General features: G+C 42.5%; 1 protein-coding gene across 1 annotated transcript in view; it reads right to left on the minus strand.

Annotated features, from left to right (window-relative positions):
• Positions 1 to 619: 619 nt before the first annotated feature.
• The window catches only part of LOC126252043 (UDP-glucosyltransferase 2-like), an 85,043-nt gene continuing 70,697 nt past the window's right edge, over positions 620 to 14,965 (minus strand). Inside the window, exon 7 of the mRNA XM_049952837.1 lies at positions 620 to 1,090. Coding sequence (XP_049808794.1) covers positions 826 to 1,090 — 265 coding nt within the window. The 3' untranslated portion in view covers positions 620 to 825. The remainder of the gene's footprint in view (positions 1,091 to 14,965) is intronic.

Genomic DNA, 14,965 nt, shown 5'->3' on the forward strand with positions numbered 1-14,965 from the left:
TGTGGAGGTTTCAGCAGCATTTAGGGAAGATGTTTTGTAATATGTGCTTGACCACATGTTAGCAGGTCATGGCACTTGCAGAACGATCGTGGAGTTTTTGTGGCTGAGCGGTTCTAGACGCTACAGTCTGGAACCATGCGACCGCTACGGTCGCAGGTTCGAATCCTGCCTCGGGCATGGGTGTGTGATATCCTTAGGTTAGTTAGGTTGAAGTAGTTCTAAGTTCTAGGGGACTGATGACCTCAGAAGTTAAGTCCCATAGAGCTCAGAGCCATTTTTTTGACCAAACTTGTTGTTTTTCATAAAGTTACACAAATCTATTGCGTAAATCATTATTTTTCAACCATCTAGTGTTTTAGGCAGTTGGGCTACCTCGTGCAGTAAGAGTTAACTTTTCAAGTAATCTCCATCCCGCTGGTTGGACATCAATTATGTCATCTTCTTTTACCAGCCCTTCTTTTCAAATCATCCCAGAGAAATTCTGGAGTGGGTCAAACTGGTAGGACATTATCAGCATCTTTTCCAGAAAAATGAAGTTAATTTTAGTCCTGATTATTTATTACAATTGTTTTTATTTTCATTGAAAAATTTATTGTTCAATTATAAATATTTGTGACTGTTCTTTTCTGTTTTAAACTTTCGAATATTTAATGACATGTTCCACGATTCTCGATCACATAAGCAGAGGTCCTACAAAATATGAATAAAGAAGTACACAAAATAAAATCATACTGCACTTTCTTTTGGAAACAAACTGTTTTGCAGTACTGGATGCGCCAATTGTGAGCAGAAAAAAAGAACAGTGTGTCTGTGTCAATTGGTCTTCTACTTCTGTGGCCGCTTCTGTGCAATTAAGAGCCAGCGGACCGCTTTGTAGAGCAGAAATACCGCGACAAAAGTGGCAGCCAGTATGAAGGCTATGACGTCGAGCAGCAGCAGCTGCCACCATCTCAGGTTCCGGGCTGCGCTGCGCAGGTGACGGGCCCCCTGGTGGCGGATCACGTACTCCACCCACCACACAGCACGATCCACGGACGTCTCCTGGTGCTCACGGAATACTGCTGAGAACTGCTTCATGTTCTCTTGGTAGCTGTGAACAACACAGGGAAATCGTAATGTACTCAATGCAGAATTAGATTTGCAGTCTGTCCGGGTTTCACGAGTCATCATGTGGTCAGCCTACATCTATTTATTCAGTGTTTCCATAGGATGCTACTGCTTTACTCAGTCCTTCTCCTGTCGTCATCTGTATGTGTTGTAGCAAGAGTGACTAATTTGCTAGGACCTGCTGATTTTGCATTTAGTTGTTCGCTTAAGTCAAAATGGCTCTAAGCACTATGGGACTTAACATCTGAGGTCATCAGTCCCCTAGACTTAGAACTACGTAAACCTGACTAACCTAAAGACATCACATACATCCATGCCCGAGGCAGGATTCGAATCTGCGACCGCCGCAGCAGCGCAGTTCCAGACTGAAGCATCTCGAACTGCTCGGCCACACCGGCTGGCTCGCTTAAGTCGTCATGTAATGTTGCTGTCCTTTTTTGAAAGTCCTTAGAAACTTCATTTCCATTTGCTCAATTTTGGTGTAGTCAGCTCTGTAGATGGTCCCAGTTGCGGAACCAAGAGGTCATTGTCTGTTTCTGGCTGTAAAACCTCTGTGAATGTGTCACTGGCCAATCTCTACTAACAAAGCATTTCCAAATGAGCGTTTTGTAATGTGTTAACGCAATTATGGAATTTTCTTTCCTGTTTATGGACTGGTGTAATTCATGTTACATGCTGTCATTACATGTCGCACCCTGGCAAGAACAATGACACAACTCAAAAGTGAAATACCTCAGAAAAATCGACTTAAAGAATTAGATACAATTTAACTGACATAGTATAAGCTTGGTATTAATGTCAAGTAAGTATTAGTGGTGCCCGCCCGGTTGGCCGTGCAGTCTAACTCACGGCTTTCCAGGCGGGAAGGAGTGCCGTTCCCCGTCACGGATCCGCCTGGCGGATTTGTGTCGAGGTCCGGTGAGCCAGCCAGTCTGTGGATGGTTTTTAAGCGGTTTTCCATCTGCATCGGCGAATGCGGGCTGGTTCCCCTTATTCTGCCTCAGCTACACTATGTCGGTGGTTGTTGCGCAAACAAGTTCTCCACGTACGCGTACACCACCATTACTCTACCACGCAAACATAGGGGTTACACTCGTCTGGTGTGAGACGTTCCCTAGGGGGTCCACCGGGGGCTGAACCGCACAATAACTCTGGGTTCGGTGTGGGGCGGCGGAGGGGTGAAGTGGACTGCGGTAGTCGTCGTGGGGTTGTGGACCATTGCGGCTGCAGCAGGGGCGGAGCCTCTCCATCGTTTCTAGGTCCCCGGATAACATAACATAACATAAGTATTAGTGGTAAAAAAAATTCCATTATATTCTATACAACAGTAATATTTACATGTAGTCCTGTTCTCGTAGTCGACTTTTCTCAAGTATTACATTTTTCAGTCTACCACTGTCTTGCTGGGGAGCGGTATGTATCAGATATGCGTATTATAACGTTTTCATGGGCATGGGATTCCGTTTAGTTGGGTATCGATCTTTTAATTCAGCATTGAAATGCGTCATCTGGTAGTTCATTTTATTATTTTCGTGGTATGACACTCAGTTCGATAATTTTATCCTTCTTCCCAAACAATATTTCTGTATCCAGAATGAAATTTTTACTCTGTAGCGGAGTGTGCGCTGATATGAAACTTCCTGGCAGATAAAAACTGTGTGCCGGACCGAGACTCGAACGCGGGACCTTTATCTTTCGCAGGAGAGTTTCTGTGAAGTTTGGAAGGTAGGAGATGAGGTACTGATGGAATTAAGGCTGTGAGAAGTGGTCGTGAGTTGTGCATCAGTAGCTCATTGCCGGCGCGGTAGCACAGCTCGTTTGGTCAGAGGGATAGCTGCCCTCTGTAACAAAAAACCTGAGTGAATGGATGAACGGCGAACAAGAACAAGTGTCATGGGACGTCCACCTCGATCAAATATAACGACCTACAACGAAAAAAATGCGATTAATTTTTTTTAATAAAGAAAAAAGTGGGTACAGCACTTGCTCGTGAAAGGCAAAGGTCCTGAGTTCAAGTCTCAGTCCGGCACACAGTTTTAATATGCCCAAAAGTTTTAATATTTCTGTAAATAAAGCTTGTATGTGCATTTGTCATATTCAAACCAACAATGTTGTTGTTGTTGTGGTCTTCAGTCCTGAGACTGGTTTGATGCAGCTCTCCATGCTACTCTATCCTGTGCAAGCTTCTTCATCTCCCAGTACCTACTGCAACCTGCAGCCTTATGAATCTGCTTAGTGTATTGATCTCTTGGTCTCCCCCTACGATTTTTACCCTCCACGCTGCCCTCCAATACTAAATTGGTGATCCCTTGATGCCTCAGAACATGTCCTACCAACCGATCCCTTCTTCTGGTCAAGTTGTGCCACAAACTTCTCTTCTCCCCTATCCTATTCAGTACCTCCTCATTAGTTATGTGATCTACCCATCTAATCTTCAGCATTCTTCTGTAGCACCACATTTCGAAAGCTTCTATTCTCTTCTTGTCCAAACTATTTACCGTCCATGTTTCACTTCCATACATGGCTACACTCCATACAAATACTTTCAGAAATGACTTCCTGACACTTAAATCTATACTCGATGTTAACAAATTTCTCTTCTTCAGAAACGCTTTCCTTGCCATTGCCAGTCTACATTTTATATCCTCTCTACTTCGACCATCATCAGTTATTTTGATCCCCAAATAGCAAAACTCCTTTACTACTTTAAGTGTCTCATTTCCTAATCTAATACCCTCAACATCACCCGACTTAATTCGACTACGTTCCATTACCCTCGTTTTCCTTTTGTTGGTGTTCATCTTATATCCTCCTTTCAAGACACTGTCAATTCCAAGTCCTTTGCTGTCTCTGACAGAATTACAACGTCATCGGCGAACCTCAAAGTTTTTATTTCTTCTCCATGGATTTTAAAACCTACTCCAAATTTTTCTTTTGTTTCCTTTACTGCTTGCTCAATATACAGATTGAATAACATCGGGGAGAGGCTAAAACCCTGTCGCGCTCACTTCACAACCACTACTTCCCTTTCATGTCCCTCGACTTTTATAACTGCCATCTGGTTTCTGTACAAATTGTAAATAGCCTTTCATTCCCTGTATTTTACCCATGCCACCTTTAGAATTTGAAAGAGAGTATTCCAGTCAACATTGTCAAAAGCTTTCTCTAAGTCTACAAATGCTAGAAACGTAGGTTTGTCTTTCCTTATTCTTTTTTCTAAGATAAGTCGTACGGTCAGTATTGCCTCATGTGTTCCAACATTTCTACGGAATCCAAACTGATCTTCCCCGAGGTCGGCTTCTACCAGTTTTTCCACTCGTCTGTAAATAATACGCGTTAGTAGTTTGCAGCCGTGACTTGTTAAACTGATAGTTCGGTAATTTTCACATCTGTCAACACCTGCTTTCTTAGGGATTGGAATTATGATATTCTTCTTGAAGTCTGTGGGTATTTCGCCTGTCTCATACATCTTGCTCACCAGATGGTAGAGTTTTGTCAGGACTGGCTCTCTCAAGGCCGTCAGTAGTTCTAATCGAATGTTGTCTTCTCCCGGGGCCTTGTTTCGACTCATGTCTGTCAGTGCTCTGTCAAACTCTTCACGCAGTATCGTATCTCCCATTTCATCTTCATCTACATCCTCTTCCTTTTCCATAATATTGTCCTCAAGTACATCGCCCTTGTATAGACCCTCTATATACTCCTTCCACCTAACTGCTTTCCCCTCTTTGCTTAGAACTGGGTTTCCATCTGAGCTTTTGATATTCATATAAGTGGTTCTCTTTTCTCCAAAGGTCTCTTTAACATTCCTGTAGGGAGTATCTATTTTACCCCTAGCGATACATGCCTCTACATCTTTACATTTGTCCTCTAGCCATCTCTGCATAGCCATTTTGCACTTCTTGTCGATCTCATTTTTGAGACGTTTGTATTCCTTTTTGCCTCCTTCATTTACTGCGTTTTTATATTTTCTCCTTTCATCAATTAAATGCAGTATTTCTTCTGTTACCCAAGGATTTCTAGTAGCCTTCGTCTTTTTACCTACTTGATCCTCTGCTGCCTTCACTACTTCATCCCTCAGAGCTACCCATTCTTCTTCTACTGTATTTCTTGCCCCCATTCCTGTCAATTGTTCCCTTATGCGCTCCCTGAAACTCTGTACAACCTCTGGTTTAGTCAGTTCATCCAGGTCCCATCTCCTTAAATTCCCACCTTTTTGCAGTTTCTTCAGTTTTAATCTACAGTTCATAACCAATAGATTGTGGTCAAAGTCCACATCTGCCCCTGGAAATGTCTTACAATTTAAAACCTGGTTCCTAAATCTCTGTCTTACCATTATATAATCTGTCTGATACCTTCCAGTATCTCTAGGCTTCTTCCATGTAAACATCCTTTTTTATGATTCTTGAACCAAGTGTTAGCTATGATTAAGTTATGCTCTGTGCAAAATTCTACCAGACGGCTTCCTCTTTCATTTCTTAGCCCCAATCCATATTCACCTACTACGTTTCCTTCTCTCCCTTTTCCTACACTCGAATTCCAGTCTCCCATGACTATTAAATTTTCGTCTCCCTTCACTACCTGAATAATTTCTTTTATCTCGTCATACATTTCATCAATTTCTTCATCATCTGCAGAGCTAGTTGGCATATAAACTTGTACTACTGTAGTAGGCGTGGGCTTCATGTCTATCTTGGCCACAATAATGCGTTCACTATGCTGTTTGTAGTAGCTTACCCTCACTCCTATTTTTTTATTTATTATTAAACCTACTCCTGCATTACCCCTATTTGGTTTTGTATTTATAACCCTGTATTCACCTGGCCAAAAGTCTTGTTCCTCCTGCCACCGAACTTCACTAATCCCCACGATATCTAACTTTAACCTATCCATTTCCTTCTTTAAATTTTCTAACCTACCTGCCCGATTAAGGGATATGACATTCCACGCTCCGATCTGTAGAACGCCAGTTTTCTTTCTCCTGATAACGACGTCCTCCTGAGTAGTCCCCGTCCGGTGATCCGAATGGGGGGCTATTTTACCTCTGGAATATTTTACCCAAGAGGACGCCACCATCATTTTACCATACTGTAAAGCTGCATGCCCTCGGGAAAAATTACGGCTGTAGTTTCCCAGTTTCCCCTTGCTTTCAGCCGTTCGCAGTACCAGCACAGCAAGGCCATTTTGGTTAGTGTTACAAGGCCAGATCAGTCAATCATCCAGACTGTTGTCCCTGCATCTACTGAAAAGGCTGCTGCCCCTCTTCAGGAACCACACGTTTGTCTGGCCTCTCAGCAGATACCCCTCCGTTGTCGTTGCACCGACAGTACGGCCATCTGTATCGCTGAGGCGTGCAAGCCTCCCCACCAATGGCAAGGTCCATGGTTCATGAGGGGGGGGGGGGGAGCAAACCAACAAATAGCACTTATTTTTATTTTTCTGACCACATTATAAAATTATAATGTCCCAAATGTCAATTCAGTCATCTGGAACTGAATATATGAGGACGTGCTGAAAAGCAATGGACCCGAATTTTTTATGTGAAGACTCCTAAAGCTTTTTGAATAAAGCAAACGCTATTAACATTCTGCATCTTTGTTCTTCATGTCCACACATTTATTTCTCAACATAGCTACCCTTACGACGAACACATTTCTCCCAAAGAGTGTCCAGTTTGTTGATACTGTCACTGCAGAATGTTTGAATTGGTTGATGGAGCCACAACGTCACCTCTGCTTGCACTGCTCCATTACTATCAAAGGGAAGTCCTCGTAGGTGTTAGTTAAGATTTTGAAAAAATCTGAGCTCTGTCACACACGTTTCCTTCACGATGAGCACAAACAACCCATTGTCGCACATTACTGATGTCAATACAAACATCGCCTTACAGAAGTTTCATTCTTCTATGGATTTCAATGGGAACACGTTTTCTGCAGACAGAAACTCGATTACAGCACACTGTTTCTCCCGCACCAATAGTTAAGTTACGCACCGCCATGTTACACGCTACAATTCGGAGCCCTCTAGCGGCAGAGGTTTGCAACATGCCTCAGCGAAGCGGGAACGTCGGCCACGAAAAATACATGACATGTAATACCTGAGTCAACGGCCTTGCCGAAGCGGTAACACCGGATCGCGTCAGTTAAGCGCTGCCGGCTGGGGTAGCACTTGGATCTGTAACCATTGGTGTACCGAGCGCTGTTGGCAAGCGGGGTGCACTCACCCCTTGCGAGGCAAACTGAGGAGGGCCGGGAGAGCGGTGTGCTGACCACATCCCCCTCCATGTCGGTGCCATTGGGCCTTCACGGCCTGTTCGGACAGAGTTTAGTTTTTACTTTTTATATACTGCCTGAAACGACATTGAAAACAGATAAAACATTCGGAGGTGTTACTACTCAGCACACCCTCGTATGTTGTAAACAAAGAAAAAGTTAAAACTGCAGATCTTTTATTTTTAAAAAAATTAAATTTTCCAAACACTAGGTGTAAATCTTTGAATTATATAAATATCTCTGTATTTACTAATCTTTTTTGGACACCTGTATTATAAGTTAATGAGAGTTCAGATCAGGTGTTAACCTAAGTAGGTTGTGACAGGTGGGTATGAACCATACCAGTTAAAATAAACGTAAAACTCGATGAGAAATAAAAAAAGTTTAAATTATTTCTGAAACTACTGAACGAACTAAGAGCTCACGATATTTAATACCGAGTACGAAAGTAACCAAGGCGGTGGTTTGAAAATGATATGCAAAGTAATTAAAGGTTAAGATTAACTGAATTTTCCATTGGCGCTTGGCAGAACATGATAATATTAAATAGGACGCACCTCCTAAGGTTCTACAAAATTATATCTGTTTGGTCCAGCTTCATAAGTAATTTTGCAGAACATTAAAAAAGTGTTTCCTGGGAACAAATCGCCAAATTAGGTTGGGCATCATTGCCTCATCCACACTATGTGCGACTGGATTCGTGGTTTCCTGTCAGAAAGGTCACAGTTCGTAGTAATGGACGGAAAGTCATTGAGTAAAACAGAAATAATATCCGGCGTTCCCCAGGGAAGTGTTATAGGCCCTCTATTGTTCCTAATCTATGTTAACGACATAGCCGTCTTAGATTGTTTGCAGATGATGCTGTCATTTACCGTCTTGTAAAGTCATCAGATGACCAAAACGAATTGCAAAATGATTTAGATAAGATATCTGTATGGTGCGAAAAGTTGCAATTGACCCTGAATAAAGAAAAGTGTGAAGTTATTCACATGAGTACTAAAAGAAATCCGCTAAATTTCGATTACGCGATAAGTCACACAAATCTGAAGGCTGTATATTCAACTAAATACTTAGGGATTACAATTACAAATAACCTAAATTGGAACGATCACATAGATAATGTGTGTAGAGGCAACCAAAGACTGCGATTCATTGGCAGAACACTTAGAAGGTGCGATTGGTCTACTAAAGAGACTGCTTACACCACGCTTGTCCGCCCTATTCTAGAGTATTGCTGTGCGGTGTGGGATCCGCATCAGATGGGACTGACGGGATGAGATCGAAAAATTACAAAGAAAGGCAGCTCGTTTTGTATTATCGCGAAGTAGGACAGATAGTGCCACAGGCATGATACGTGAATTGGAGTGGCAATCATTAAAACAAAGGCGTTTTTCGTTGAGACGGGATCTTCTCATGAAATTTCAATCACCAGTTTTCTCCTCCGATTGCGAAAACATCCTGTTGGCACTAACTTACATAGGGAGAAATGATCATCAGGATAAAATAAGCGAAATCAGGATAAAATTTAAGTGCTCGTATTTCCTGCGCGCCGTTCGAGAGTGGAACGGTAGAGAGACCGCTTGAAGGTGGTTCATTAAACACTTTGCCAGGAACTTTATTGTGAATAGCAGAGTAATCATGTAGATGTAGATAGTCCACTTCTGGTGCCCACAATCTCACATCAGTTTAAGCCACTTAAGTATTCTCTACCTGGGTCAAACTTTGAAAACGACGAGAGCGTAATTCATGGAGTGAAAAGTTAGCTAAGAGCCCAGGACAAGAGATTTTACCAACAGTGGATACACACCCTTACACAGTGTTACCATAAGATCACAGAATGCGGTGGAGAGCACGTAGAAAAATAGTATACGCAAGAGAAATGCTAACTGAAGTTGTCGCTAAATTCTCACTCTTAAGTACAAATGTATTCCGATAAAAAAATTCTTGGACATTATTTACTGAACGGCTCTCGTAACAAGGCGTAACAACAGTGGTGCCAGCCGATACGGACCAGAGATTAGATTAGATTAGATTAGTTTACGTTCCATAGATCCGTGCTGAGGAGATCCTCGTGGATGTGGAACATGTCAAACGCGACACCTTGACAACTGGTTTCAAACCCGACAGGAAGTGCTATTGTCAGTGACTACTGGTGCATCTCAACGAGTTTTCCAGTGAACTTCGCGAAGGGAACTTCGATGACGTAGTGAAATATTAATGCCTCTGATTCTTTAATCTGAAGACTCTTACAGCCTTTTCAATAAAACCAATGTTTTTAGCATTCTGAGTCCTTATTTTTCTTTTCAACATATTTATTTCTCATCGTAGTGGCCCTGACGATAAAAGCATTCCTGCCAACGCGACGCCAGTTTCTTTATGTCGTCTCTGTAGAATGTTTGACTTCACTGACGGAGCCATATCTGCTAGCACCACTTCATTACTTTCAAAGTGAAGTTCTCGAAGGAAATTTTGGAAACCGATGAAACTGGGTGGGGCCAAGATGGTACTGTATGGCGGATGATCGATGACAGTGAACCCAAGGGTTAGAAGTGCTGCAGATGTCTCAGTGCTCATGTGTGGCATGGCATTATCGTGCTGAAGGAGAATGTACTCCATGTGTGGACGAACTCTTTGAATTGAAAACTCGATTACAGCACATAACATACTGCCATGATGGCAGAGGGCTGCAAATATATAGACATGAAGAATAAAGAGCCTGCATCTCGTGGTCGTGCGGTAGCGTTCTCGCTTCCCACGCCCGGGTTCCCAGGTTCGATTCCCGGCGGGGTCAGGGATTTTCTCTGCCTCGTGATGGCTGGGTGTTGTGTGATGTCCTTAGGTTAGTTAGGTTTAAGTAGTTCTAAGTTCTAGGGGACTGATGACCATAGATGTTAAGTCCCATAGTGCTCAGAGCCATTTGAACCATTTTTTTTGAAGAATGAAGGTGAAAATGTTAATAAGTATTATGTAAAGTGAAGGTGAAGGGAGGAGAAAAGCAAAGAAAGGGAGGGAACTAATGATATCAGCTGCATCTGGACTTTATCCGGAATCAGTGGCGACGAGTGAAAATGTATGCTGGACTGGGACTCGAACCTGGGATCTCCTGCTTACTAGGCAGCTGCATTAACCACTGCCCCCCCCCCCCCCCCCCTCTCAACACAATCGCAAATGAGCGGACTATCTCGGTACGCTCCCGCGTCGACTCATATTCCCACCTAGCCATCTGCATTAAGGTTGTGGAGTCATTGCGAATCGTTTATATGAAACTCGACAAAAAAGCGCAGAAACCACGCATTCATATAAAATGTTAAAAACGTTTTTTTTACTTAAAAAATTGGAAGGCGTTACTTTTCAGCACGCCCTCATACATGCAATAACCATTTGGAGTCGCAAAAGGCCATATAAAGCAGCATATAAAGCTATACGTCGTCAACGAGCCTAATAAATGATGCAAGGTGTCAAGTGAACTGATAGGCGGATGAAGCTTTTAACGTGCAGTATGTGGAGGGTTTAGTTTAGTTCAGAGAGCGATTCTGTGATGTTTGGGCTGTTTTTTAGCATCATCACTCGAAACCATCCATTCAGGTTACTGCGAACATGAACCAGATTGTTTATTTAAACATTATTGGTCACCAGGTGTTCCTCTTTCTTTTGTGTTTCCACGGCGGGTTTGCTACGGACACTACCATCTTCCATAAGGAGAACAGCTGCGTTCACAGGGCTGCGCACATGCGTTCCTATTGGAACTGGACTAATCCACTATCGCCACATACGAATTCTGTAGAAAATGTCTGAAACTATATGTTACAGCGCGTGAATCGAAGCAATCAATATCCCTGCAGTCTGATAATTCTATGGGATCTAGTAATCGATGGATGGCTTTAGCTGGATATGGCATGCCTGAAGAGACTTTTTGAGGCATGCTTATGTCCACGAATCAGTATGGTTTTACAAACCGTCGCTTGTGTGAAACTCAGCTTGCACTTTTCTTACATGTTATACTGGGAACTGTGAATGAAGGGCAACAAGCCGGTTCCGTATTTCTAGATTTCCGGGAAACATTTGACACGCTGCCCCAGTGCAGGCAGTTAACCAAGGTACGAACATATGGAATAAGTTCACAGATATGTGAGTGGCTCGAAGACTTCTTTAGTAATAGAACTCAGTATGTTGTCCTTGACGGCGAGTGTTCATCAGAGACAAGGATATCATCAGGAGTGCCCCAGGGAAGTGTGACAGGACCGCAGCTATTTTCTATATACATAAATTATCTGGCGGATGATACCATGGACCTTGCCGTTGGTGGGGAGGCTTGCGTGCCTCAGCGATACAGATGGCCGTACCGTAGGTGCAACCACAACGGAGGGGTATCTGTTGAGAGGCCAGACAAACATGTGGTTCCTGAAGAGGGGCAGCAGCCTTTTCATTAGTTGCAGGGGCAACAGTCTGGATGATTGACTGATCTGGCCTTGTAACATTAACCAAAACGGCCTTGCTGTGCTGGTACTGCGAACGGCTGAAAGCAAGGGGAAACTACAGCCGTAATTTTTCCCGAGCGCATGCAGCTTTACTGTATGATTAAATGATGATGGCGTCGTCTTGGGTAAAATATTCCGGAGGTAAAATAGTCCCCAATTCGGATCTCCGGGTGGGGACTACTCAAGATGACGTCGTTATCAGGAGAAAGAAAACTGGCGTTCTACGGATCGGAGCGTGGAATGTCAGATCCCTTAATCGGGCAGGTAGGTTAGAAAATTTAAAAAGGGAAATGGATAGGTTAAAGGTAGATATAGTGGGAATTAGTGAAGTTCGGTGGCAGGAGGAACAAGACTTTTGGTCAGGTGAATACAGGGTTATAAATACAAAATCAAATAGGGGTAATGCAGGAGTAGGTTTAATAATGAATAAAACCATAGGAGTGCGGGTTAGCTACTACAAACAGCATAGTGAACGCATTATTGTGGCCAAGATAGACACAAAGCCAATGCCTACTACAGTAGTACAAGTTTATATGCCAACTAGCTCTGCAGATGATGAAGAAATAGATGAAATGTATGACGAGATAAAAGAAATTATTCAGGTAGTGAAGGGAGACGAAAATTTAATAGTCATGGGTGACTGGAATTCATCAGTAGGAAAAGGGAGAGAAGGAAACATAGTAGGTGAATACGGATTGGGGGGAAGAAATGAAAGAGGAAGCTGCCTTGTAGAATTTTGCACAGAGCATGACTTAATCATAGCTAACACTTGGTTCAAGAATCATAAAAGAAGGTTGTATACCTGGAAGAATCCTGGAGATACTAAAAGGTATCAGATAGATTATATAATGGTAAGACAGAGATTTAGGAACCAGGTTTTAAATTGTAAGACATTTCCAGGGGCAGATGTGGACTCTGACCACAATCTATTGGCTATGGAATGCAGATTGAAACTGAAGAAACTGCAAATAGGTGGGAATTTAAGGAGATGGGACCTGGATAAACTGAAAGAACCAAAGGTTGTAGAGACTTTGAGGGAGAGCATAAGGGAACAATTGACAGGAATGGGGGAAAGAAATACAGTAGAAGAAGAATGGGTAGCTCTGAGGGATGAAGTAGTGAAGGCAGCAGACGATCAAGTAGGTAAAAAGGCGAGGGCTAATAGAAATCCTTGGGTAACAGAAGAAATATTGAATTTAATTGATGAAAGGAGAAAATACAAAAATGCAGTAAATGAAGCAGACAAAAAGGAATACAAACGTCTCGAAAATGAGATTGACAGGAAGTGCAAAATGGCTAAGCAGGGATGGCTAGAGGACAAATGTAAGGATGTAGAGGCTTGTCTCACTAGGGGTAAGATAGATACTGCCTACAGGAAAATTAAAGAGACCTTTGGAGAGAAGAGAACCACTTGTATGAATATCAAGAGCTCAGATGGCAACCCAGTTCTAAGCAAAGAAGGGAAGGCAGAAAGGTGGAAGGAGTATATAGAGGGTTTATACAAGGGCGATGTACTTGAGGACAATATTATGGAAATGTAAGAGGATGTAGATGAAGACGAAATGGGAGATAAGATACTGCGTGAAGAGTTTGACAGAGCACTGAAAGACCTGAGTCGAAACAAGGCCCCTGGAGTAGACAACATTACATTAGAACTACTGATGGCCTTGGGAGAGCCAGTCATGACAAAACTCTATCATCTGGTGAGCAAGATGTATGAGACAGGCGAAATACCCTCAGACTTCAAGAAGAGTATAATAATTCCAATCCCAAAGAAAGCAGGTGTTGACAGATGTGAAAATTACCGAACTATCAGTTTAATAAGTCATGGCTGCAAAATACTAACGCGAATTCTTTACAGACGAATGGAAAAACTGGCATAAGCGGACCTCGGGGAAGATCAGTTTGGATTCCGTAGAAATGTTGGAACACGTGAGGCAATACTAACCTTACGACTTATCGTAGCAGAAAGATTAAGAAAAGGCAAACCTACGTTTCTAGCATTTGTAGACTTAGAGAAAGCTTTTGACAATGTTAACTGGAATACTCTCTTTCAAATTCTGAAGGTGGCAGGGGTAAAATACAGGGAGCGAAAGGCTATTTACAATTTGTACAGAAACCAGGTGGCAGTTATAAGAGTCGAGGGGCATGAAAGGGAAGCAGTGGTTGGGAAAGGAGTGAGACAGGGTTGTAGCCTCTCCCCGATGTTATTCAATCTGTATATTGAGCAAGCAGTAAAGGAAACAAAAGAAAAATTTGGAGTAGGTATTAAAATTCACGGAGAAGAAATAAAAACTTTGAGGTTCGCCGATGACATTGTAATTCTGTCAGAGACAGCAAAGGACTTGGAAGAGCAGTTGAACGGAATGGACAGTGTCTTGAAAGGAGTATATAAGATGAACATCAACAAAAGCAAAACGAGGATAATGGAGTGTAGTCAAATTAAATCGGGTGATGCTGAGGGAATTAAATTAGGAAATGAGACACTTAAAGTAGTAAAGGAGTTTTGCTATTTAGGGAGTAAAATAACTGATGATGGTCGAAGTAGAGAGGATATAAAATGTAGACTGGCAATGGCAAGGAAATCGTTTCTGAAGAAGAGAAATTTGTTAACGTCGAGTATAGATTTAAGTGTCAGGAAGTCGTTTCTGATAGTATTTGTATGGAGTGTAGCCATGTATGGAAGTGAAACATGGACGATAACTAGTTTGGACAAGAAGAGAATAGAAGCTTTCGAAATGTGGTGCTACAGAAGAATGCTGAAGATAAGGTGGGTAGATCACGTAACTAATGAGGAGGTATTGAATAGGATTGGGGAGAAGAGAAGTTTGTGGCACAACTTGACTAGAAGAAGGGATCGGTTGGTAGGACATGTTTTGAGGCATCAAGGGATCACAAATTTAGCATTGGAGGGCAGCGTGGAGGGTAAAAATCGTAGAGGGAGACCAAGAGATGTATACACTAAGCAGATTCAGAAGGATGTAGGTTGCAGTAGGTACTGGGAGATGAAGAAGCTTGCACAGGATAGAGTAGCATGGAGAGCTGCATCAAACCAGTCTCAGGACTGAAGACCACAACAGCAACATCTGGCGGATAGGGTGGATGGCAATG

The sequence above is a fragment of the Schistocerca nitens genome, chromosome 4 (genome assembly GCF_023898315.1).
Source record: "Schistocerca nitens isolate TAMUIC-IGC-003100 chromosome 4, iqSchNite1.1, whole genome shotgun sequence".
In the NCBI taxonomy this organism is placed as follows: Eukaryota; Metazoa; Arthropoda; class Insecta; order Orthoptera; family Acrididae; genus Schistocerca; species Schistocerca nitens.